At 61.5% G+C, this 26,048-nt stretch overlaps 1 protein-coding gene across 4 annotated transcripts in view; it reads right to left on the bottom strand.

Annotated features, from left to right (window-relative positions):
* Nucleotides 1-3,704: 3,704 nt before the first annotated feature.
* Nucleotides 3,705-26,048, bottom strand: part of SLC45A4 (solute carrier family 45 member 4) — a 44,889-nt gene continuing 22,545 nt past the window's right edge. For all 4 annotated transcript variants that reach the window (XM_046001902.1, XM_046001893.1, XM_046001882.1 and 1 more), the window contains 6 exons: nt 12,526-12,714; nt 10,566-10,745; nt 9,137-10,170; nt 8,750-8,849; nt 7,514-7,725; nt 3,705-5,533 (listed from right to left, as the gene is read on the bottom strand). In XM_046001902.1, coding sequence (XP_045857858.1) covers nt 5,174-5,533; nt 7,514-7,725; nt 8,750-8,849; nt 9,137-10,170; nt 10,566-10,745; nt 12,526-12,714 — 2,075 coding nt within the window. In that variant the 3' untranslated portion in view covers nt 3,705-5,173. The remainder of the gene's footprint in view (nt 5,534-7,513; nt 7,726-8,749; nt 8,850-9,136; nt 10,171-10,565; nt 10,746-12,525; nt 12,715-26,048) is intronic.

Below are 26,048 nucleotides of genomic sequence, written 5' to 3'. Positions count from 1 at the left end.
CTGGGCCGACGGCAGGGGGCGCTGTGGCTCCAGGCGGCAGGAGGGCTCGCTGGCGAGGGCGCTCCAGGAACTCCAGCCTCCTGCCACCACCCTCTCCCTCCCTGCCCCCTCCTTCCCTCCTGGGGACCCACCCAGCCTCCTCTGCGCCCTGTCCTGGGTTCAGCTATCCCTGGCGGAGTGGCCTTGGGCAACCCCACCCCCACTTCCTCTGGGCCAGTTTGGGGGGGGGGGCGGCAGCACCTTCCCTGGCCCAGGACCCCACCCAGCCCGAGGCCCAGGCACCCCGAACCTCAGGCTTCAGCTACTTACCTGTGTGGCCAGAGGTACAGGCCCAGCTTCGGAGCAGCTCCCTCTTCACGGGAGGGGCTGCCAGACCCGGGACCACACCTGTCCTGGGGCCCCAGCCCCCATGCTGGGCGGGAGTCACCCCTGGCCCACACACAGTTGGCTGGGCCTGAGCTCCGACTTGGGCGCCCCCAGGCAGGGAGGCAGACAGAGCTGTGACCTCCTCCCCTCTGGCTGTGGGATCTGTCCTGGAGGGGGCCCCCCAGGCCGAAAGTGGGGGTTCCAGCAGGGGCCCCCAAGTTCGGGAACTGGTGGGGAAGGGGTTCTGGGGAGACTTCCTGAGCCCATACTTTGTCCACACAACAGTGGGCCTGGGGGCTCTCTGCCCTCCCCCCATCAGACCCACCTGGGCTCAGGAGGGGAGGGGGCTGGGGGCAGGCTTGGGTCCCCAGCCCAGCCCCAGAAAGGCAAGGCACAGGGAGGGGCTGTGGGGAAGTGACTCAGACACGCCCACGTGGTCACCTGGTAGGGAAAGGTTTATTAAGATTTAACCACAAAGTTACAGCAAAACAGACCGAGGGAGGCCCTGGGGGGGAGACGGAGTGTTCCAGACAGAACCGTGTGCAGGACAGAACCCAGCGGACACGCAAGCTCGGTGCACCCAGAAGGAAAGGACACCGCCGACACTTGGCACACAGACACACCAACGTCAGGCCCCTTTTTAGCACCCAGTATAAAAGCTTAATACGCGGTACTATTCTTCATGAGCGCTTTTCCTCATAAGACACTGTGTGTCTAACACACACTTACATTGTCGCTAAAATCAGCGAGAGTCGTTACACTACCCAACTTAGTAAGCTGATAAAAAGTCCTGTGGCAAGTTCACAACAGAACTAAATAGTGTTGTTCCGAGAGATGCCTGGGAACTTCGTCCTGTAACAAGAGGCATTTTCCAACAAATGGGTCCTTCTGCCACCAAGAGACCGCCTGGGTCCATGGCATTGGAGACACGCCCCACCCCCCACCCCAGGGAGAGCGATGGGACTCGGTGGGGGGGGGGCACCCGCAGGGCAGGGGGACTGCCCGCTTCTGAGCACAGGCGGGCCAAGAGGCCCTCTCAAGACTGGGGGCCTTGCGCCGGGATGGTGGTGGCCGGCTTCCCGTGAGGGGGTAGGGAGCAGCCGAGGCTGGGCCCCCAAATGTGCTGCATGTTCAGGGCCGGGGTGCATCGACCCCACTCCCAGCAGGTGCTGGGCCGACTCCCCCGCCCGCCGCATGCCCGCTCCAGGAGCTTGGGCAGCGGGCCGGCGGCCCCCCAGGCCCGGAAGCAGGAAGATGGATGCCCGCCGATGCAACATGGGGAAGACCGGCCTGTCCCCAGCATGAGCCACCCGCGAGGCCCGGCCCCTGGTGCCCCACCTTCCCCAGGGTGACAGGAGCCGGACAGCCTGTGGAAAGGAAAGTTCGGCCATGCCTGTTTGGGAGGCGGTGTCTGGCGGGAGCTGGTGAGTCACCAACTTGGAAGTGACAGGTGTTACCACCTCCGGCTGCGGCCGCCACCGGCAGACACAGAACAGAAGCCGTCGGACATGCTATGGAAGCGTCATGAGGCCGGGCTACCCCGGGGGGCTCACAGGCTGAGCTCAGCTTCCCACCACGTCCTGCTTCCTGAAGCCCCACCCACAGGCAGGTGGGCCTTTGGGGCGGGGGCTCAGAGAACCCCGTCCCCACACACTGGCACCTGCAAGGACACACCTGAGCACCTCAGAGGGGGGCCTGGCACTCACAGGGGCTCCAGGGCAGGGACAGAGTCTGCGGGCCCTTAGGCACCTGAAGGTCATAACGGTGTCACAGAACAGGGATGCAGGGGCGGGCAGCCCGGCCTGATGCGGAGCCTCCCCACCCCCACGCAGGTTCCAGCACAGACCAGGCTTTGGCTGCACAGGTTTGGGTCGTCTGAGACATGTACTTCATTGACTTTTACAGGGAACAAAAGGCTAAATCAGCCATGTTACCCTATTTGGGTAATAAGCCCATTTCCACGACACAGCAACCAACTGAACAGAACCCCTCTGGGCCACACTCCCAGCCCATGGACCTGTGCCCACGAGCCCCAGGGCCACCTGTCCTGCGCACCGACACCCGCAGGCCTGCCGCAGAACCCTCAGGCACAGGCGGAAGAGGGCCCGCTCCGGGACACTCTCCTGCTGGGTCCCCACCAGGTCCGCCCCGGCAACTGCTTTAGAAGTCACACCCCCCAGCCCGAGCCACAGAGCGCCACCGCGTGCAAACGGCCAGCTCCTCCTCACGGCTCTTAAGACACGTGAAGACACTCAAGGCTTCCGAGTCAGCGCCACCCTGAAATCATCTCCCCGCGAGGGTGGGCCAAGCGCCCTTCTGTGCTCCCCCTCCCGCTCCCCCCCCCCCCCCGGAGCGAGGGCCCAGGAAGGCAGCTACGGAGAGGGACTCCCATCCAGACCACGAGGCACCTCCCTCTCCTCACAGGTCTGCACCCTGACCAGACCCAGGAGTGAGGAAGACCCGCCAGGAACATCCACGATCCACTAGAATCTGCCGAGGCAGCGCCGCCCCAGGCCCGCTGGTCCCGGGAGGGGCGTGCCTTCCCCTTCCAACAAAGTGCCCCCTGGGGCCCTTGTTATTTCAGAGCATGGTGAGGGGACTGCTGAGACAGCAAGGGTTAACAGGCTTTGTGGATGGCGGCCCCACCATAAGCCCCTAAGCCCCTAGTGCCCAGAACACCAAGACCTGGCCAGGCCCCAAGCGCCTGGCCCACACAGCCATGGGGCTGCCATGTCTGGGAGCACCAGCCCCCCCCCCCCCCGCACCCCCCCCTCCCTGGCTCGGGGGCAGGCTTGCGAGGGAGGTGCGGTCCTCCTGACCCAAGACATGTGCTTGCTTCTCTCCACACCTGGATTCGGGACTTTTCCAGCCCCACCCCCGACCCTGGATCAGCAGCTCTCCTGCCTCGGGCTTTCCTGGCTGTCAGGAGCAGGAGCAGGCCGGCTACACGGACCCTGCGACCCACCTCGGGAGCCGGGGCCGGAAAGCCACCAGGGGGATGGGTTGAGCGGGAGACAGGGACCTGTCCTTGGGGCCCGCCTAACCGGAGCAGGAGACTAGGGTTTCCCACCAGGCCGGACAGACTCTCCCTGTCCCCACTCTGCATCCACGAGGCCGGCCTCCCACACGAACCTGCCAGAACGCTCGCTCCCCGGCGCTGGCTCTGGGAGGTCGGCTCTCGGAGGTGAGCTCAGCTCTCGGAGGTGAGCTCCTGGGTGGAAGGGGACCGACGTGGACCCAAAACGCCACCTGCACCGCGCGCCACAAGCAACTGCGGGACACGACGCGACCAGAGGCCGGCCAAGCACACGAAACAGCCAGTCCTTGGAATACACAGAAAATTCAAGTAATTTATTTAAAAACTGCTTAGTCTCCTCTGGAAATATATATATACGCATATATATCTGCTCTAGAATGATATTGCGGCATGACTGTTCATGCACCTGAAGTTCTTCATTAAAAAAACAAACAAACAAAAAAAAACTTGAGGCAGCGAAGTATGACCATCGTCTGTGTCCAGGTGACATCAGAAAGCTCAGACCGATCGTTCCAAGTGAAAAAAGCAGACACTGCTCCGTCGTGAGAGAATGGTCTGGAAAGCATTCCCCAGCAGCTGCGGCATTTCGCGACCGCGTGCCTTCCCCCAAGTCTGCGTTTGGCTGAGATGCTCAGAGCGGAGACCCCACCAGGTCCTGCGGGGAAGGGGACTGTCCTCAGGTTCCAGACACTCGCTTCACTTCGCCACTGCCCCGACTCCGGCGTCGGGTGGGCCCAGCAGGCCCGAGAGGTCAGAAGAGGTCAGAAGAGGCCGGGGCCGCGTCCCACGCACCCGAGGTAGGCCTGGCGGCAGGTTCCAGGGGCCGAGGCCGCGCCTGGAGCTCTGCCCTCATGATTTCCCCAACAAATGGTTTAAACACGAGTCAAAGTGCAATGAAAGAGTCCATCTCCTCTCTGGGGAGCTCCAGACAAAGATGACGGGATCGGGGGTCCAGGCGCAGACATGGGCACGCACCTGCCGGGGGCCTGTCTGCTCCCAGGGAAGCTGCCGGCTGCAGGTGCCTGGCCCGGCCCGCTGTCCCCACAGGCCACCCCCAGATGACCCTGTCCCGCCCCCCAGGCGCCCTGGGGCCCTCCCGGCAGCACAGGTTTGGGATGGGGGTGCGGCTGCCACTTCCCGCTGCCCAGAGGCGGGCCTGCCCCGCCGCGCCATCAGAATCTCTGAGAAGAAGCAAACGTGGTTTCCTTAAGAAAACCAGTTTTGAGAGAAAAAAATTTTTTTTCTAAAATAATGATAAAAATACTCTCCAATAATGGCAGCACCAACAGAACGTGAGATGTGACAGAATGTCCCGACGCCTGCAGGCCCCCAGAGGGCGCAGAGAGGCCCAGTGCCTGGCCACGCGCCTTTAGTCTGCAGACCGCAGGCGGCGAGCCACAGCACGGACTTGTGGTTTTCAATTATGACCTTGGAAATGAAAATCTTATTTTTCTCTGGATGGCTTGTGTCTATTGTAAATCTGCCTTACGATTTAAAAACATGCAGAATAATATACCTGCGAAATTAAACAGTTGAAATCAGAAGCTCCTTTTCAATTAAAAAAAAAATTTTCAAATGATTTTTTTAATCGTGGTAAAAGTCATCAGTGTGGCGTTTCTGCCCAGAGGCCCAGGCCTACCCTAGAGCTACCGCACCCCCACCCGTGTTGTGAAGGAACTCTGCTTTGTGCCGTCACCAAAGCCACAGTGACCAACCCGCCCGCCATCCCCAACCCACCCCCCCAGGAATGTGTGTGCGCAGGGGCAAGGTTCAGACCATCGACTCAGTCTCCACCAGCCCCTGCAGGCCCTCCTTCCGGGACAGGGTCAGGACGGTGGGCTTCTGGCTGCCGTCCCCGCCATCACCCGGCGGCTGGGAAGACAGGCCCTTCTGCTCCTCCTTGGCCTCTTCCGACACCTCCGGGTAGATCACCAGGAATGTGGCCGTCAGGAAGCCCAGGAAAGAGCCCACAGAGGCCACCATGGGGATGACGCGCACGGTCCCGACGGCATCCACCACGCCCCCGAGGGCAGACGCCACCAGGATCTGGGAGATGTACACCTGGCAGGACAGGATGGCGCAGTCTATGCCGAAGCCACGCCTGGAGTTCCCGGGGCTGTGGTGGACGTACTGCAAGAGAGAGAGCCGAGAGTGAGGGCCGCGGCGGGGGTCAGCCCGTCAGTCAACACTGCCGTGGTTTGAATATGAGCTCAGAAGTCTGGAAACAGAACTTGCCTTCTGTCGGCTGCTTGGCGACCACTCAGCCTGTCTCCCCGACCCTGTCCCACTTCTATTCAACACTGTATTGGAGACTCTGGCCATTGCAATAAGGCAAGGAAAATGGAAAACGTATTAAGGATTGGAAAAGAAAACAGAAATCTCCTCGCACACAGGTGGTGGGACTGTGTGTGATGTCCAAAGTATCTACGGATGCGCTCGAAGAATTACTAGAAGAATGCAGCGTCCTTACGGGTAGAGAGCCTCCGCACTATCAAGTTCGTAACTCTCCCCGAACTGATCTACACAATCGACGTACTTCCAATGCCAAAGCCCAGAAACTGCTCTAACACTCAGATGGAAAGTAAACCGTCAGCAACACCCAAGACGATCTCAAAGAGCAACGAAGGACCCACGGCACCAGATTTCGGTCTTACTACGAAGCTACTTTAGAAGAGAGCACTTGTCTGCGAACAGACCGGCCAGTGGAAGAAGACAGAGGCACCAGAAACGCCACCCCCCACGCACCGGCACCCAGCTCGGACAAGGACTGCACCGCAGTGCGGGTGGGGACCCGGTGGCCCTCATGTGAGTGGCACTGGGTCACGCAGCGACCCGGACGTGGGGAAACAAAATCACACTCCTCTACCACACACACACACACACACCCACACACCCACACACCCACCCACACACACACACACACACACACACACCCACACCCGGGTGGACTGCAGACATGCACAGGACAAGGGTGCCACCCAATGCCAGCGCCGGCAGAGGGCAGCACGGACTGGCCAACAGAGCGACCAGGAGGGAAAGGGCCGCGCTCTGCAACCACAGGCGGGAAGGCAAAGCAGACACTGCAGTCCCATGAGGTTCGAACACTGGCAAGAGGACGACGCGGCGTCTGAGCTGAGGACGAGGACCAGCTTCCTGTTGTTGCCGCGTCTGCATTACTCTTTGCAGTTGGTTGTCCAAAAGCCCACTTACGCTGTTCGCTGACAGTGTGTACTTTTCTGTAGTCGCGTTACACTGCAACGCGACAGCGTATTAAAAAACACGAAGTGGTTGCTCGGCTTTTCATTAGTTTGGCATCTTGAAGGTACCTAATCACTGCGGATTTACTTTGCTTCTCTAATCGTGCAAGAGAAGATTAAACACAGTTTGGGTTTATTTTTTCCTTTCCTTTTAGGGTCTGTGTCTGAGTTTGAGAACCACAGTCTACACCGGCGCTATGGCCACGGAGCACTTTGAGATGTGGCTGGTCAGAGTCGAGAGGGACTGCTGGCATCAGACACACACTCCCTCCAAGGCTCGGGGAGAATAATCAGAATTTTATATGGGATGTGCTGAAATCACGGTGTCCAGGATGTATGGTGATGAGCAGCGTTCACTGTTACACTGACCGTACCTGTCTGCTCCCTCTCTAAATGTAGCTGCTCAAAAGCACAGACGGACGCAGGGGGCTCACGCCCTACTGCACAGGCCAGTGCCGGCCAAGTTCCCCCGCTTTGGGGTCTGCGAGGGGACAGCAGGGGCAGGCAGCCTCCCGGGTGCCCAACCAAAACCCCTTAAAATGCACTGGAAGCCGCCAGGCCGCCCGCCCCCCGGTGGGGGGGCGGTCAGGTAGGCCACGGAAGGAGCCGGTGCCTCACACCGACCCAAGTTGGGGGCACTTCAGAACCAAAGACCTGGGGGGCCATTTGCACCCCAAATGTCCCCCCAGCGGAAGGTACAGAGCTCTCTGCCTAGAGACGAGTGGAGAACAAGCAGGCGCTTTGGAGCCAGATGGGTCTGATGATCTGACCTGAGCTACATTTTGGGCTGGTGACCTTGGGCCCCACCACTGCATCCACTGCCCCCGACCCCAGCCCCTGGCTTCGGACGCACCTCCTTGATGTCGTGGTACTGCCCGAGCAGGGCATAGGGGCAGTAGGAGACGCTCATGGAGACGATGCCCATGGTGCTGATCATGACCATGGCCACGTAGACGTTGGCGAACAGGGCCATCACGGCCGTGCCGATGGAGAAGCCCAGCGTCCCCAGCACGTAGATGACCTTGATGCTCAGATCGTAGTTGTCCAGGTACTTCTGTAGCAGCGCTGCACGGAGAGTATGGCCACGGGACAGTGACCCACGGGGCCCTGAGCTGCGTGCTCACCCCACTCCTGTCGGCCGCCCCCTGCTGCTGCTGCTGCCCAGAGCCCTCCCCCCACCCCGCCCCGCCGTGTCCCACCAGCCCCCACCACGCATGCGAGCCCATGGTACCCTCCCCCCCCGCCAGCCCTCCTAGGTTGGGTCCCAGAATCCAGAGCCTGATCCCAGCCAGTAGCTCCCTGGGGCCTCCTCGCCCTGCAGGCCTGCCTGGCCCAGACCCTTCCCAACGGAACAGCGCGACACCCAGTCTTGACTGAAGTTCTCAAATGGTGGCTGGTTTCCCCAGAGTGTAAACCCCTGGCTCTAGAGGGACAGACTCCTGCTCGCCCCTTCCGGCCCAGCGTCTTAATGTCACCGCCCCCAGGAAGCCTCTCTGAGGCTTCACAGATATTGCTGTGTGACCTTCAGGCTGGCTTCCCGGGGCTCCATCGACCTTGGCCATCCTCAAGTCCAGGCCGGGTTGAAACAACGCCGACCTCCCCCTCTAGGTACACGTAGAGAACAGGAAGAATCCAGACCAGACTTGCTCAGGGGACCCCGGACCCCGCTGTGCCCCATTCCCGGAAGGTGGGCCTAGGCATGCGCTTCCCAAGACCGAGGCCTGTCACCCCCCCAGGAAGAAAGCAGGGAAAGGCCTCTCCTTCATGAGGTCTGCACGCCCCACCTCCCCCTGTACTCCTGGCTAAGCACAGAAGACCCTGGTTCCTGCTGTCCCCCATCCCCCCGAAGCCCGTCCCTTGCCGGAGCCCCTCTCTGAGGCGCCCCCGGGGAAGCAACCAGCACAGAGGACAGCCTGCACGTGGTCTGAGGGTGCCCAAACCCAGACACACGAGTTTCCACGCTTCTGGCCCTGAGCCACAGCCCCGTTCCCAGTCAGGCCCGTCTTCTGGGCAGGACGACCTGGGCCCTGTTCCCCGCCACTGGGCGCCGCGAGGGAGTGCGGCTGCTCCGCCGGGAGGCCGGCCCTACCTGAGCAGATGGCGCCGGTGGCCGCGTAGACGACCAGGCCCCAGCAGCCCATCTTCATGCCCGCGTTGTAGGCCTGCCAGGCGGTCGAGTTGGAGGGGGCCTGTTCCAGAAGAGAGACAGGGGCTCAGGGCGGGGGCGGGGATCACGTGCCACAGCCTCTGGGCCGAGGAGGGGACTTTCATCTCAGCTGCCGGCGGGCTGTTCACGAACCGCGGGAGACGCAGTCCCGGTAGGGGCTGAGCTCCGCACGGGTGGTTCCGGCCCCTCCCAGCCTCTCCCTGCACCGGAGCCCCGGCACAGGCCATCGGGCCCTACGTGCAGCCACGCAGCCCCAGGCGCCAGCCAGGGCGGGGCTGGGGCACAGGGGCGGGCACGCCCGGCTCTCACCTTGGGGTCCCCGTCGAAGATGACCTGCCCCATGAAGTCGGTGTAGAAGACGGCCTGGGCGATGACGGAGAACCAGGTGAGCAGGTGGCACAGGCAGAGACGCGCGAGCTCCGTGGGCATCTTCCGCGTGGACAGCCACAGCAGCCGCACCGAGGTCTCGCCCTCGCCCTCCTCGCTCTCCGTGTCCCCGCTGCAGGCCGTGGCCCCGCTCTGGTGGCGGTGCCGGCAGCGCTGGCGCTTCTGCAGGTCGTACAGGTCGCTCATGCTGCGCGACGGCTTGATGAGGACCACGGCGTTGGCCCGCCGGTAGCGGTAGCGGTGGGAGCCGATCTTGCCGTAGTAGGAGAAGGTGCTGGAGGCCTGGCGGCGGAACATGTGCCTCCGCCGCCTCACGGAGCCGGACGCGGCGGCGACGGGCCTCGCGTCCACCTGGGTGTAGCCCACGGGGCCGTCCGTCGGGGGAGAGCCGCTGCCGTTGGGGACTTTGGCTTCGGGCGCGTGATTATCGAGCAGCGAGTCGTCCTCCTTCGCGGTTTCCCTGAGCAGTGAGGCCAGGCGGGGCGGCCGGGCGCGGGCGAGCTCCTGGCTGGTGCTGCGGGGGGTGCCGGGGTACGAGCCGTCGTGGAAGATGGAAGGCTCGATGTCGGGCAGGAAGGGCAGCTCGGGCTCCAGGTCGAGCGCGGCGTCGGGCACGTGCAGCACCGAGTCGCTCTTGCTCCGCACCATGTCCGCGCCCAGGCAGTCCAGGGCGAGCTCATGCTCCGACCGCACCTCCTCGGGGAACAGCCCCGCGCCGCCGTCCAGCGCGCTCCCGCGGGCGGTGGGGGGCAGCGCATCGGCGGCCTCCCCGGCCCGCTCCTGCTGGGGGCTGTACTGCTCCTCGTCGATGCTGAACAGGTGCAGCGCCACCGACACCACGAAGATGATGGCCGCGAAGAAGAAGAGCACCTGGTTCTGAGTCCGGAACCAGGTGCCCAGGAAGGTCTGGGTCCAGTCCAGCCCGCCCAGCACATAGCCGATGGCCCCGCCGAGGCCTGAGCGGGTGGGAGAGACAGAGGGGGCCTGTGAGCGGTGTCCGGCACCTCGACACTCCCTCCCAGAGGGGGAGAACCCAGGAAAGATCCCGAAGGGCCTGTGCCCTTAACCACGGACCAGGCCTGGCATTCTTAGCTCTGGCTGAGTCAGGACAACTTTGGGGATGGAAAATGAAAACGCGGTGGGAAAAACACAGTGAGAAACTCCAGACTTAACAGAGTCCTGCCCAAGGAATCAGGAGCCGCTATCTGCCAGGATAGGAAACAGATACTTGCCCGCGACTCTGGGCAGTGCGGACCGCCATCCCTCAAGCTCAGGAAGCTGCCGTTCCCAGCGGATGAGAACAGTGCCTGAGCACAGGGAGAGGTCAGCGGGGGCAGGGCTGCGCACTCACCGGCAGAGAAGGCGTGGATGTTAAGGGCCATGTCCTGCTCCTCGCTGTCCACCACGTCCAGCAGGTAGGCCCGGATGGGGCCCTCGGTCGCGTCGGCGCTGAAATCCAGGACGACCACCCCCAGCACTGTGAGGACGATGCCGATGGGCTGGCGGTTGGGGACATCGCCGAGGGACAGACCTGACCGAACACATGGGGCAGTCAGATCGCAGCTCCTGAGAGCAGACCACCACCTGCAAGGGGAGATGGGGACACTCTCGCCAACGCCAGAAAGGGGCGTGCTCCTTGGTGCAGAAGGTCAGAACAGAAGACAGCTTGTGTTTTCCGTTTCTGTTATGTGCACTGTTATTTTTTCTCCTCAGTCACATCAGCTGCTCGGTGAACCTCAACGCTTGCTTACTTTGACGTTTTGTAACTAAAAAAGGATCCTTCCCCGCTAACCTTACTGGGAAAGGAGGGGCATGTTGGGAGCACTAAGTGAGCATCTAGGAGGAAACGTGACGTGTGACACGCAGTCACATATACATATGCACACGCACCACATTGGGGTTCAAGGTCGGCCCTGGGGCCAGGGTGTGCAGGGGCGCTCCTACGGCCCTCCCTGAACACGTGATCGGTCTCCCTGGTCCGTCCGCTGCGGTTTCACATCTTCCAACGGAAGACTCTGAAAGCTGTCCTCCTGATGTTACCCGGTGAGCATGTTTCTTTTCCAAGAAGAATTAACCTTCCAAGGCTAACACTCCTAACATTTTGTACGTCAGACTGCATCCAAGGCACCCAGCCAGAAACACGGGCCAGCTGTGTGGAGGGCCACAGTCAGACCTCAGGTGACAGCCCACCCCAGACCACGGGAAGTACTCATGACCTCCCCTGGGGTTGTCAAGCGCCTTCCCGGAGCCCGGTTCCAGAAAAATACGGCTCTGCGGAGCGATGGCAGTGGCCCTACTTCCAGCGCGATGCCTCCCGCAGCGGCTGGAAGCACCCAGAGGAAGCGGCAGTCACACGCCACCTCTCACCGGCCTCGGGGAGTACGCCCTGAGCCCAGAGACCGAACTGGTCCCCCGACGGCTGAGCTAGAGCTGGGTCCAGAGACCTGCGGGAATCCTGTGCCCGCAGAGGCGGCGGGGGGGTAGGAAACCCGGGGCCCGGAGCAGGTTAGCTGCACCCCGGGAGGCGCAGGGAGAGGCCGGGAGAGGCGTGAGCACGGGTAGACACAGGGTGCCACAGCCGGCCCACCCTCGCAGCCTCGCATAATGCCGCAGCTGTCTCCCCGGGGGACAGCGCTGCGAAGGGACACCAGCTCTGTAGGGTGAAGAGGACAGGCCGAGAGCCAGCAGCCCCGAGCCCACAGGGTCCCGGAGAGTGCGCCCTGTCCCCGGACTTCCGCCAGCCGGAAGCACTGGCCTTCCGGGGCCCCAGCCCGGCCCCACACAGGTGTCTGAGAATCCGAGGGGCTCTGGGCCTCTCCGGGCGCGTTCCAACGCACTTGACGTCGACCTGGGCCATGCGTGCGCACATCAGAACACAGATGAGGCCCCAATGTTAAAAAGCTGTTGCCAGAAAACAGGTTTTGTTTCTAACAGCCTGATGAGCTCCCTCGGGGCAAACCCACTTTCCCACGCAGAGCTGCTCAACTCAAAAACAACACAACAAAGCACGGGCGCACGGACAGAAAAACAAGCCCGGAACCGGGTCTGGACGCTTTCGATCCCACGTCTGAGAAGAGGAGAAAGAAGAAGGGGGGTTTCTGAAGCCGCGCTGGAAACAGGACGTGCTGTCGGACGCGCGGGGCAGACAAGCGGGTCACAACAGGAAGGGCTGCCCTGTGAACACGTCCCCATGGCGCTCCCACGTGGGGCCCGGCCTCAGCCCCGCCGGGAGCGCCCGGAAGCCCCGCGTCTGCCCGCCGGGCGCCGCCGAGAGCACGGCCCCTCCCGCCGGGACGCGGGGGGACACTCACCGATGGCCGAGCCGTTGAGGAAGAGGGCCACGCCGAAAAGCACGCCGACGCACAGGGCGAGGATGAAGGGCCGCCGGCGGCCCCAGCTCAGCGTGCAGCGGTCACTGGCGGAGCCGATGATGGGCGTGAAGATGAGGCCGAGGATGGGGCTCAGGAACCAGGTCAGGCTGTAGTACTGCTCCGGAAGGCCTGGGGCACAGGGGGCGGGCGGTCATGGGGCGGGCACGTGCTCGTGGACACGCGTGCACCCGGGCCTGACGGAGACCCCACAGGGTCTGAGCGCCCGGCTCCGAGCCTGGGACATGACACCAACCCGACGCCAGCTGAGAAGCATGAAGTGGCTGGGGGCCAGCACCTGGGCCTCGGAGCAGGTGTCGCCCAGTGTGACAAGGGGCACTTGCTAGAGCTGGCAGACCCGGACCTGCCGTGTGCAGGGAGACCGAGCGCCCGCGGCACTGACCACAGTGACCAGGGCCCGCGTCTACAGCTGCTCAACACGGCATCACAGGCACCGGACCCAGAACGGGGGTTAGCGGTGAGGAACACCCCCCACCACACCATCCTGGGCCTCATGGCCAGAATCTATGACAAGAGTCTCACTGAGGGGCCGCATGTGCTCAAGGACCCCCGCCGTGGGCTTCTAAGAGGGCGGGGAGCGGCCGCCGAGAGGGGAGGCACGGGTCGGTGTATGGCTGGAGCCCAGGTGTTCCATCAGACACCGGATACCGCCCTGCTCTAACCTCCTAACCACCCAGGGAGGTAGGGATCACCATGCCCGTTGTCCGGCAGGGGAATGTGAAGCTCGGAGACATTAGGGAACCTGCTCAGGGTCACAGTGACACGGTAAGACCACCCTTGCACAAAGCCCGTGCCTGCTGCCAGGGGAACGGCACACCCACACACCAGAGCGCTACACAGCGGCCGGGTTCCCGGCTGCAGCTGGGCATGACCAGCTGCACCCCACACACGCCAGCCCCGGCAGGGCACACGCCGTGGGCTCCGTTTACATGAGGTCTGAGTGGCTGACAGCGCTTTTGCTGGCACAAGCCAGCACAGTGACAGCCCCTGGGAGGGGCGGGGCCTTTGGGGCTCGTGTGCTCTCTTCGTGACCTAGACAGGGTCACTAGTGACTGGCCACCCTGCTGCAGGCTGGCAGTGTCCTGCATCCATGAGAAGTCGACTCAGACGACCACAGCGCTCCGCCCACCAGCGATCCCCAGCTAGCGCTCCACCCAGCCACGGGCCTGGCGGCGTCCCCGGGAGCCACACTCGTCTGGCAGAGGGAAGCACCCCCTGAAACACTTGGGCACGCAGTCCACAGTTCAAGGCATCGGCTCTGACGTCTATACCACACGGACATCTAGGGAAGGTGGGCTGGGTTCCTACTACAAGTCACCAGACGGACGGATGTCTCAGGAAACGAGCGGCCGGCGACCCCGGGGCGGGCTCTGGTTTCTCCCGCAGGCCTGGGGCCTCCGCCCCCCTCCTCAAAGGCAGGCAGGGTGGAGAGCAGCAGCTGCGCGGGCAGGAGCCTGTGTGCGGCACCACGAGCCTCGGAAAGGACGGGCCACGTGTGCACCAAGGTCCATGTCACACAAAGAGCAAAGTGTTCCTGACCCCGGGTACGTGGACTCTTTGACGCTTTTAATACCGCACAACTTTACCAATAAACACTGCTCGGCCGGCGGGAAGGCCCCAACCCCAAACCCTCTGTTTCACTCCTCCTCCGGCAGCCCGCGAACCCCTCTCCAGTCCAGCTCTTGGCTGTGGGGGGTGCTCTCCATCCCTGGACCGCTCTCACCTGCCCGTCTCCACCTGTGACAGCCACCCTGTAACGTCAGGTGTTGCCACCCAGCCCATGCTCTCCAGTGAGAGGACAAGTCTCCTCCAACGGCCACGCCCCCCCCCTTGGCCACAAGCACTTGCGCTCGGCAACACCTGCCCAGCTGCTGCGCTGCGCAATGTGCGCGCTGTTGGTCTGGTGTCGGGGACACGAGCGCCGGGAACCTGCTGGGCCTGCCTGGGGGTCTGGCAGCGAAACTTCGAGTGGGGCTCATCTTTGCCTTACGTAGCCCCGGGCCCTGTGTCAGGAGCACACACACCCCCCACCGTGGCGCTGCCTCACGGCTCCTCGCTTATGTGCAACATTACTGTCCGCGCCCCTGCCTTGGCTCCCCGCACCTCTGTCCCGGCCTGCTTTCCGCCAAGTTAACGGAATACTGTCTCGCGCTCCGTTTTAATTTACACTTTGGCTTTCTAGCCTTATCTTGCAAGGGTCTGCTCAGGAGAGTTCCTCACACACCACTCTCCAGCCCGGTGCCGGAGGAGCCCCGCACGCCAGCAGGAACCTCACGAACGCCGCTGTCCTTGCCCCCCCGAGGCTCTTCACGCATGCGTCCCATCTAGAGGGCGTCAACCCCGTCTATGCGACAGTCCTTGCTTTAAACGGCCACATTTAAAGGAATTAAAAGGAAAACTCCCTTTGTTTCTACCTCCCACTGAACCGTGTCTCCCTTCCTTTCTGAAGACCCGAGTGTTCACAGAGTGGCACGTCCCTTCCGCCTCGGGGCTGTCTAGCTCCTTCAGCATTTCTTCCAGCAATCTGCCGACGGCAAATCTGCTTGTTATTTTACCCCAAATCTCTTCTTCTTCTATTCTGACAGGGTATTTTCGCTGGATCAAGAATTCTGGGTTAGGGCGCCTGAGTGGCTCAGTGGGTTAAGCCGCTGCCTTCGGCTCAGGTCATGATCTCAGGGTCCTGGGATCGAGTCCCACATCGGGCTCTCTGCTCAGCAGGGAACCTGCTTCCCTCTCTCTCTCTCTGCCTGCTTCTCTGCTACTTGTGACCTCTCTCTGTCAAATAAATAAATAATATCTTTAAAAAAAAAAAAAAGAATTCTGGGTTAACTCCTCCCGCAGCCCCCTCTGAAGCGGTGAGGCAGTCACTCGTTTCTGCAGAGAAGGCGGTAGGACATTTCACGTGACTAGAGAGGCCAGTTGTCTTCCTCTCCTCTGGGTGCTTTCAAGATTTTCTCTTTCCTGTTGGCTTTTAGCAGTTTGACTACGATGAGCCTGAGTGAAGTTTCCTTTTTCTCCTGCTTGGACGCCACTGAGCTCCATGAAGCTGTACCTACCCGTCTCCCAGCACACGCGGGACACTTCCTGTTAGTACCCCAACTTCTCCTGCCCCCTTCTCTAGCTCCGCTCCTCGGGGACCCCTAATCGCAAGAGCATCCGACCCGCGGACACTGTACCACGGCGTCCTGTGGCTTTCTGGTCTCCGTCTTTGTCCCTCTGTTCTTCCATCATCCCCGCCAACCGCGCCTTCAGAGCACTGCGTCTTCCGTCAACCCGATCTCCCCTAATTCTCTCAGATTTCACATTTTCCAGTCTCAGAACTTCCATTTGGTTCTTCAGCAGCTTCTCTCCGCTGAGCTCTCCTACTTCCCACTGTCACAGCCTCGAGCGGCAACGAGTCACCACTTTGCAGTGAGGGTCACGTTTTCAGCTTCCGTTTCTTCTAACACCACTAAGCTGTACCCTTCACACTGTAAATGACGTGTTGTAGAGACTCCACGTTCTGCTACATTCCTTTGAAGAGCGTTGCGATTCTCATTTTAAACAAGTAACTTAGCTGGACTCAAAACCCTCCCCTGCGACAGGACCCCGCAGAAATCTGTTCTGTTCTTTCTGCTTTTACCCAAGCTCCAGCACGCAGCGCGACAAGTAGCGCCATCGGGCCCCCACGATACAGTCGCCCAGCAACTGCGGACAGGCATGCACACCCCACGGCCGGTCTTGAAGGAGGGATACACTGCACTCCTGGGCAGCAGCTCCAGTCCCCATTCCCACTGCGCCAACGGGCAGAGAGAAAGCGGCACGGAAGAGCTCCTCAGAGACGTGGCCTCCGCTGGAGGGGCTGCGCTCCATCATTCCCAGAGCTGCACCCAAGGCTGAGACGCTCCGGGGCTGGTCACGGAGAACCGCGCGTGCAGGATCCCTCCGGACTTCCGCAAACACCCATACGCCTGTCCAAGGTGCGAAATTCCACGCCAGACACGAGCAGCAGAAGACAGACTGCCGGTGCACACCACCGCCTGGGAGCAGCCAACGCCTGCTGTGAGACGGGCCCTGACCCCATCCCACCGTCCACTAAGCCACGGCCCACCAGCACCCAGCTCACGCGAAGCCAGGACAGTGTCCCTAGGAGTCCTGGTGCCAGCAAGTGGGAGACACAGCACGGTCTTCCCCAGCACAGGCAACGGCACAGATGGGACTTGAGAAGCCGGCCGTCAAGGGGACCGGGAAGGAAGCCACTCCACTGAAGGGGCCCTCTGGAAACCAGGGCTTCCTGTCCCTCCGGGAGAGGGCCGGCAGCATGGGCAGCAGCCTGGCACTAACGCGGGCGGCTCCCCGAGCCCACGGGATGCCCGGAGAATATGCCGTGGCGGCGGCTGAGCCCAGAAGCGTGCTCACCCTGGGGCTCGCTCCCCGGACCAGGACCGGTGGGTCAGGCCTCCCATTTTCTCTCGGGTCCCCACTCATCACCGCCCCGCAACCACACAGCCGATCGATACCCAGCATGATGGCCTCGAGACACGCCCGGCTGCAGCACTTGGTGCCCAGGAGCCTCGCCAGTGTCTCTGGACCGGGACACTTGGTGCGGGAACGCTGGGCTGGATCCTGTCCCATCACACATCCTCGGAGCGACTCACCAGGCCCAGCAGCTCCCAGGCTTCCCGGCCCCGTCTGTCCCCTCCAACTGGGCACCCAAAGTGGGCACCCATTGAGCAAAGTGCCCCCAGAGCAGAGGCCGAGGCAGGCGGGGGCACGCAGAGGGCCGACAGGGCTCACAGTGGTGCCAGCCCAATGGTGGTGTCCCCCGTCCTCCCGAAGGTGAGCCGGGCTCCCCCGCAGGAAGCCCCATGAGCCCCCGCCAGGCGGCCTCGGGGAGGGGGCATAGGAAGCGACACGGGGCAGTGGTTCTTTGTCCCTCACATTGGCAAGAAGCATCAGCATTTCCCATCACGTCCCCCAGGCAGCCCCAGCGGTGAGCGAGCCTGGGCCCCCCGCTGCCGCGAGGTCACCCCTGGGACACCTCCAACAGCGCATTTCCCAGCCCGGCTCTCAACAAACAGCACGCCGCCTGTAGTAAATAATTTTTGTTTTCTCCCGGGCAAAAGGCGAACAACAATGGTGGGACCAGGAAGGCTCCCCGTTCACAGGAAACGCTCAGTGTGTCAGCGTCGTCGGAGGGCCGTGTGAGGTCACGGGCCGCGGCCGCCACGCTGGTCACGCGCGGCAGCTCCCATTCAATGCCACCGCGTCGTCTTTGATAAACTGGTACTCGTGGGGGAGGGCAGCCAGGGGACCGGGAACGTGGCCTATAAATGTTTAACAAAAGATCTGAACCGGGAATGGGAGCATACATTCTTTCCTTCAATAGACAAAGCCTTCCACATCAAGATAGGTCCGGACCCGCAGCAAGCACTGCATGGTAACGCCGGACTCCTGAGAACCAGCGCTCCGTGGGAAATGCCCACCAGCCTCGCGTGACCTCTGATGAACGGACGTCAACGAGCCTTGTGGGGGACCCTGGCGAGGGCCACGAGCACCCCGGAGACGGCCCGAGGGAGGAAAGGGCGCCCGGCACAGGGAGGGTCTACAACTGGGCAGAGAGGGGGCAGGCACTCCTCCATCTGCGCGGAACGTTCTAGAACCCCAGAGCCATGGGCAGGTAGGGAGTGGGGTGAAGCAACTGGTGTTTCCAGGGGAGGAGGAACAGGCCCCGCCTGTGTGCACACATTTCCCTCCCAGAGGGCCAGGAGCCCACCGCCACCCGGGCTGCTCTCAGCGGCGTCCCCAGCACCCAGGCTGTGCTCCCCACGTGTCATCCTTCATCACAGCCCTGAAGGGGGCTCAGACGCCCAAAAGGCGCAGTCTCCAACCTGGGCAGGCCGTGGGGGGGTGCAGGTCCCCGCGGGGTCAGAGACAGAGGGGAAGGGGTCAGCTGGCTCGCGCTCCCCGTGGGTTGGTCGTGGTCCCAGCGGCTCCACGGGCCATGTCGGGACGAGCTATTCTGGACAGAGTCCTCCAGACTTCCTGGGCGGCACTGAATTCCAGGGGATCCTGAGGGCCTTTCTTCTGATCGAACAAGCACCCCGCAGTCCCTGCGCTGGCCTTGAGGCCGGGCTGCTTCCAGGAATAAGCATGCGCAGACCCCCAGCCCTGCACTGGGGGCTCCCCGTGTGTCCGTGCTGGGGGCGCCGGTCCTATTTTAAAGGAGGAGGAGACCCAGCACCCCGGCTGGATGCACTTGGCGGGTCACTGAGCCTCTGGGAAGCCAGGGGCGCAAACCTACCACCACCTGGGCACTCAGCAGCTGCAGGCAAAGCACCCCAGGCGCACAGCCCAGCCAGCTCCCGCCAGCTGGCGCGCCAGCCGCTCTCACCCCGGCCGCCGGCACACGCACCCACCTCGAAGCTCTGAAGTCTGCTGCCGAGAGCAAGCACCTTCACAACCGGACAGGAACTTACAAGGCCAGGCAGACTTCAGAAGCTTCCAGAAGCTTCCCGAAGCACATAAAATGCATGGCTTATCCTACAGAGTTCCGTGCCCAGAGGGCGTGGACACTGACTTTCCTGATCTCCTGGCAGAGAATGGCAGGTGGCGGAGACGCCTAGGCCACAGGTCGGCGACAGGGACCGGGCGCCATGGCGGGTCTACTATTTGCGGAGTCCTGTGGCCCGTGACTGCAGAACAGGGAGGGCTGCCTGAGGCTGAGACAGGCGGGCGGCTGAGACAAGATGGTCCCGGCAGTCGGCTGTCTGAGGGCAAGTAGAAACTGCCGCTCAGAAGAGGCTGAACTCCCCCAAGGCCAGTAAGAGCAGCCGGCGGCCGGCACAGGCCCACACGTCGAGCTGGCAGGCAGGGGGCATGGCCGCGGGGCCCTCTGCGCCAGTCCAGGCCCAGTCCCCGGGCCCCGGGTCCCAGGATCCCCCGGCAGCGTGGCTGCGGCCTCAGGCAGGCTGGGCCAGGTCGGAGCACCAGCCACCCCGCTTCGAAGGAAAGGACCAGAGGAAACTGCTCGCCTGGGACCTTCGGCGGCGCTGAAACGTAGCAGGCGAGGCCCAGAGTGGCAGGCAGGCTCTCGTGTGGGGCCTCCCCATTGTGACACTCGCCTTTCGCTCTCACGGCCGGCGTCCCATGGGGCCTGGCTTCCCCAGCGCCCGCTGTTCACCACCAAAGTCTCCCCTCCCAGAAGCAGTCAGGGACACGCAGGTGCTAGCTGAGCCCTGGGTCCCCAGCAGACCGCTGGCTTGCCTCTAGAGAACTCCCTCCATGCGGCCATGACTAGGGCCATGACTAGGTGACCGCCCGGACGAGTGGCCTCATGACCCAGGAAAGCTGGCGCTCCATGGCCCACTCACCACGCGGCTCAGACACTCCCCCAGCAGCTCGGCTCCCTGCAGCTGTCCCAGCGGGGGCCGTGAACTAGCCATTGAGGAGCGTGCGCCCTCCTCCGAACGCTGGTCTGCCCTGAGGACGGGGACTCGAGCTGCCTCACCTCCCCGCGAAGGGGAAGCACTTGAGCCCAGGGCCACAGGGGACCTCAGGCTCCGCATGAGCCCCGCAGAGTCGAGAGCCGGCGGGACACGGGTCCTCCCCTCTGCTCAGACACCGCTCCCCTCGCGGTGGAGGTGAACAAGGAGGACACAGCAGATGCCCAGGACCCGCGCTGAAAACTCGCGAGTGTCATGGGGCACCTGGGGGCTCAGCTGGTGAAGCGTCTGCCTTCGGCTCCAGTCATGATCTTGGGGTCCGGGGACGGAGTCCCACGTGGGCCTCTCTGCTCAGTGGCAAGACTGATTCTCCCTCTCCCTGAGCCCCTCCCCGACTCAGGCTCGCTCTCTCGCACTCTCAAAATAAATAAAATTTAAAAAAATAAATAAAAATCCCGAGTGTTGAGTCACAACAGCGCAGAGAACAGCCCCTCAAACCCACAAGGCGGCCATGTCTACACAGCCTGCGGATTCGGCTGGGCTGTGGTTAAATTCTGCTCTACGGCCATCATCTAGCAAGGTGAGAGAATCCGGGAACCAAAGGCGTCCGCTAGCCCTGCCAACGCTCCCCAGGGCCGTCTGCACGCAGTGCGGAGCAACAGGCTACAGGCAGCAGGCGGCGCAGGCCCTGGTGAGATCGGGGAAGTGTCCAGGGCTCAGGCCTCCCAGGGGGTTGCCGGGCTGGCGGAACAGGAAGCGTGTGGGGCACAGCACGGAACCGCTGCTGGGTCCACACAATTACCGCCCGGACAGGCAGCAATGCTCCTTAGTCACGTTTTTAAATGACGGCAAAATGTAAACAGGTGTAAGTCTAAAAGGAACTTAAGACAATTCATTCGCACTGATGCAAGGTCAGACCTCCCCACCCCCGCCGCCCAGCCCACCTCCTGGCGGCAGAACCCTCCAGGGCTCCGGCCACTTTTAGGAAACCAAGCCCGTTCACCCGTCCGGGGCTCTCCCCCTTGTCCAGCCCCGACCACCTCCAACAGAAACTCGGGTTTCCAGGTCCCCCGTTTTGCATTTTGAGACCCACCGCCCACCAACTTGCAGATACAGTACTCCTAACGTGGTTACTCCAGATTCTCCAAGTCCAGCTGAAGTTTCTTAAAGTCACTCTCTCTGCTGCTCCCCAAAGCCTTCACCAGCGCTAAGATACACCCGTATCCACTCCATCTAAATGGAGGGCAGACGGCCTATGCTGCACCCAGACACAAAGCCTACTGACATGCTATTTACGTAATTTATGTGCGCCCATGTTTTGTTAAGATGTGAACAGTTATTTTGTACAACAAAATTACCATTATCTGGAAAGTATTTTGCAGGTGGACATATTCTATACGGATTGTTTTTAAGAGAAAAGTTAAGAGAGCATTTGCTCTAAAGTTTATCATTTAAAAAACCTCTCTGGGATTCCGATTTTACTTCTGATGCAGGTTTAAGCAAATACTATTTGCATTGAGTCCTCTGCAACTGTGCCTTGAACAACGCACTTGCACTTCTGGAGGGAGCCGGGAAGCCACTTGGCTGTGCTCACCTGAGGCGGGGGGATGCCACACAGGTGCCACAGGTCACCCAAATACCACACTCAAGTGTCTGGGCTGCCTGGTATCTTATCATTGCAACACATATTTGTAATGTTTTGTTTACAATTTACTTAACTGACCTTTGGCTTTCATCGTACAATTAAATGAGCTTTTCCTGCAGGAATTACGCACATCATTTTTCTGTCTTCTTTAATTGAGTTTGTGCACTTGCTTCATGTTTGGTCACCACAATTCTGAGGACTAATCTGCCAAGTCTGGAAACTGCTACAAGATGCTGCTTACTATTAACACTTCCAAAAACCTGTTCCTTTACCAATGCTCATATGCGCGATATTGAAAAAAAGGCACAACTGCCCCCAAGTTTCTCTGGAAATCACCTCCTTGGAGTGGCATGTAATGCTTCCTGTGATCAATCCCTGCCTACCAGATACCAGGTCTTTGCTCACACCACTCTGTGGCCAGCTCCTACCCTTCTGCCTCTGGCCACGCCACCCTCTCCCCTACACCTCTCCCTGCGGAGCAATGCGCTGACTCACCCTTGCTTCACTGACCTCAACTTACTCTTTGCAACAGGGAGGCCCAGTGTCCCCTCCTCCACACAGCCTCCCGACTTCCCATCCCCTTCCTGCACCCAGGTTGGTAGCCTTCTGCCTTGTTTGCTGTTCCCATGCCTGCCCCCAACAGCTGCCAACAGCGAGGACTCTAACTGTCCTTCCTAACCTTGCTTCTTCAGCCCATCAATCACAACCTTCCCCCAGGTCCTGGCAGAGCCCCCAGCACTGGGCCGCCCTCGAGGCCAGCCTGCTGGATAGATAAGCTCCCCGCAGGCCTCCCCTGCTCAGCAGTCACTTGATCCCTGGACCCAGGGCTCCGGTGGTCCCCACTGCCTCCCACACCTCTGACCTCACCCAATTGTTCTGGGCACATGGCCCGTCTGCATGTCGACTCCAGGCCTCGCCGCCGTACCTGGCCCCATGCCCAGCACCGAGCAGGTAGGCGCTCGGTCAGGCCTCGACAGAAGAATAACAGGCTTCGTAATTCCTTGGGAAAAGATCTACAGCTGATGTTTCATTGTTTCTAAAATACAATGATCTGAAACACAAGGAAATCCAGACTTCCCAAGCCAAACAAAACAGCCTAATGTGAACTTTTTTCAATTATTTTGGTCAAAATTCAGGAGATTTTGACAAACTCCCACCTTCACGTGTGCCTTTCCCCCTGGCCTGCTGCCTGTGGTCCGCAGTGGTCAGTGTGCATACTGGTGGGCGGGGGGGGGCGGGCAGGAAGGGTGCCCTGACCGCAGTGGGCTGTCCGGGCGGGACTCCCAGGCTCGGACACCACGCCTGCGGGCCCCGGAGTTCTTGCTGGATGAGGGCCGGCCGTCTGCCGACTCTAAGCCCGGACCACGGGGCAGCCTTCGGGCTTCCTCAGTCTCGCATTGGCAGGAAATCCCATGCTGAGCTGCAGTCTGTGGGGCCCATCCTATTTGCTTCCACGTTCTAAAAACCACGGTCAAATACAGGTAACGTAAAACTGGCCACTTCAATCATTTTTTGGTGTGCAGCTCGGGAATATCACATACGTTCACGGCGACAGCCAAGGTCCACCCAGGGCATTCACCTTGCAAAACTGAGACCATCCCCGTGAAACACTGACTCCCCATTCCCCTCCCCAGCCCCCACCGCTTTGGGTCTCCATGGATCTGACCATCTGGGTCCCTCGAACAGGTAGAATCCCACCACAGGATTTGTCCTTCTGCATCTGGATGTGTCCCTGAGACGCACATCTTCCACGGCCAGTCCGATTTCGGTCATTTGCCATCCCCTCCCCGACTCAGTTCCTCTGGCCTGGAGGTCCGGCTCTGCGGCCCTCAAAGCTGAGGCCGGCACTGAGCCCAGCACTCCCCATGCGAGGAAGCATCAACCACGGAACAATCGTGCCCCACAGTCCAGCTGGAAGAGCCTGAGCGCCTCCCCCGACACCAGGCCCGAGACTAGATGCGCGCGGGCCCAGTACCCAGCGGACCACGGGGACCACGCCTCCCCCAACACCAGGCCCGAGACTAGATGCATGTGGGCCCAATACCCAGCGGACCATGGGGACCAGGGCAGTTGTGCCCCTGCCCTTGGGGCCTGGCAGACAAGCAAGCAAAGATAAGCCAAGGGCAGAGCCAAGTGCCAGGAAGGACGGGTGGGTCCTGGGGGAAACCCACCCGAGAGCGCCTACTGATAAAACTCCCCCCGGCTGGTGCGGCCTCAGTTTCCACTGATCCGGGAAGACGGTTAGATAAGGAACCTCAGCCCCCTCCAGGGGAGGCAGTAGCGCCGGCCCAATGTTCGGCTGCTGGAGAAACAACAGAGGGGAATACAGAATTAAATTCCGAAAACAACGTACTCTTGGCCAAGACAATGACCTCTCCGTGCAGGGGAGGTTCCCACACTGCCCAGGGCTTCCGGGCCACCGTGACACTTGAGGGTCCTCCTGTTGCCGGAGGGGTGGGGCTCCCGTGCCTGGGTGCCGGAGGGCGTCACCCCGGCGTGGGTAACAGGTGTACAGTCACTTGTAAGTGGGGCGATCTGTCTCTTGCTCCTGGGCTCTAGGCCCCAGAGGACGGCTCACGGCTCTGCACTTGCCCATTGTACCCGGCATCTGGGGACAAGGCCTCAGGCTTGCAGGCTGACCTGGCCACCTGAACTTGGACATCTCCCTTCAGGGACGCCGCTTCCTTCCTGCCCCCACCCAGGCACATTCTGCCAAGCAGGGGAGCCACGCCTCAGCAGAAGCAAGAGGCCAGGCGTCCAAGTCGACGACTCATCTCATGTCCCTGGGCTCAACTGTCTGGGTCCCGAGGCTGAGCAGGGCCGTCGTGGATTTCTGCGGGGCCCACGTCAGGGGGACAGCTATGCCTCGGGGAAGCTTCCCATGCAGAGGAAACTGGGGGTAGCTGGCTGCTGGGTCTGCTTTTGCAAAACAGGAAAACCAACCAAGCCTGCTGTCTGCAACAGGCCCCGGGGTGGCGGCACCGTCAGACAAATACACAAGCCTTCCCCGCACCCTCTGGGCACCGTCAAGGCACACAAAGGGGACTCGCAGGAAGACTTTGAGAGCATGTGAACCGCAGAAAATACCCTGTTACCAGAACCCGCTACGTCCCAGGCAAAGGAGTCACAGCGACAACCCGGTACAGCCCTTGCCACCCAGACGGCGACACAGCTGCCAGAAACTCCACGTTCGTCAGAGGCACCTTGCGGGAAAGGCGGTAACGTGATCGCACAGCAGGTCGCCTGGTCACCCCCACCCATGTGGCCTCCGCCTCCGGAGTTCATGCCCGCACACAGGCACATGCTGAGTCACCAGCTGCAGTTCCAGTCCCGATGTGGCGTGACCCTGCTTCCCAATTCTCACCGAGACTCTGCTGACCGGCGGGACACCCGGCACCGGACTTCCCACTGGCCAAGCCGAGTCAGCTGCCCCAGCCTGCAGCCGCTGCAGGGCAAGGCACGGTCAGCAGCCCCCGCCCCAGGCTCCTGCCAGCCCCACCTGCAACACACCCCTCCCTGAGCAATCCCAGGAGCAGAGTGGGGGCGCTTCAGACTCTGAAGGTTTTCTCTAAGGGCAGCTGTTCAAGGGTAGGCTTCTCCCGCAGGAAGAAAAGGGGAGCTTCACAGCCCAGGCATCCTGGTTCACATGGAGCACTGGAAGCGGGGGGGAAGGCTGCATTGTTTTATTAGACACGCACCAAATGCACACAAGCTTTACCCTGCACCCTGGATGAGATGGGGCATTTCGACACTGTGTGCTCACAAAGCAGGGAAAGCCGCACGGGGCGCCCGGGGGCACCATCGGTGTGAAGCGCATGACCCCTGGTTGCCACTCCAGTCCTGATCCTGGGTTCGGTCATGATCCTGGGGTCGTGAACTGAGCTCCCTGCTCGGCGGGAGGTCTGCTCCCATATGCTCTCACCTCCTGCCCCTTCCCCACTCCCGCTTTCTCTTGCTCTCGCAGATAAACAAAAAAAAGAAAAGAAGAAAGAAAAAGTGCGACTACAGTTGTGGGATCCAGCCTGAAGAACAGCCCGCCAGCCACGCTCCACGGTATGGAGAGCAAGTTAGCTGGCTGGTCACCTGCTGGAGATCGCGGCTGGGACCAGTGCCCCAGTTGGCAGGGCACCTGGCCCCGTGAGGCCGCCCACCTGCTGGCTCCCGCCGTCCCTCCCACTCAGCTCAGGGACGGGTGACCCCGCCTCCCACTGGAAGAGGCAAGGCCGAGCACCACGATCTCCAAGCTCAGATACACGCCCTGGGAAGGGGACTTTCAACCAAAATACAGGTCCCCACTGTCACTGCTTAACACACCCTAAAACGTGGCTGTGGAGCATATCCAGCAGGCTGCCTGGATCCCAGACCGGGCAGGGGGA

This window comes from Meles meles, chromosome 1, assembly GCF_922984935.1.
Source record: "Meles meles chromosome 1, mMelMel3.1 paternal haplotype, whole genome shotgun sequence".
NCBI classification, from domain to species: Eukaryota; Metazoa; Chordata; class Mammalia; order Carnivora; family Mustelidae; genus Meles; species Meles meles.
Note: the sequence above shows the minus strand (reverse complement) of the source record. Positions and strands in the feature narration are given on the sequence as shown.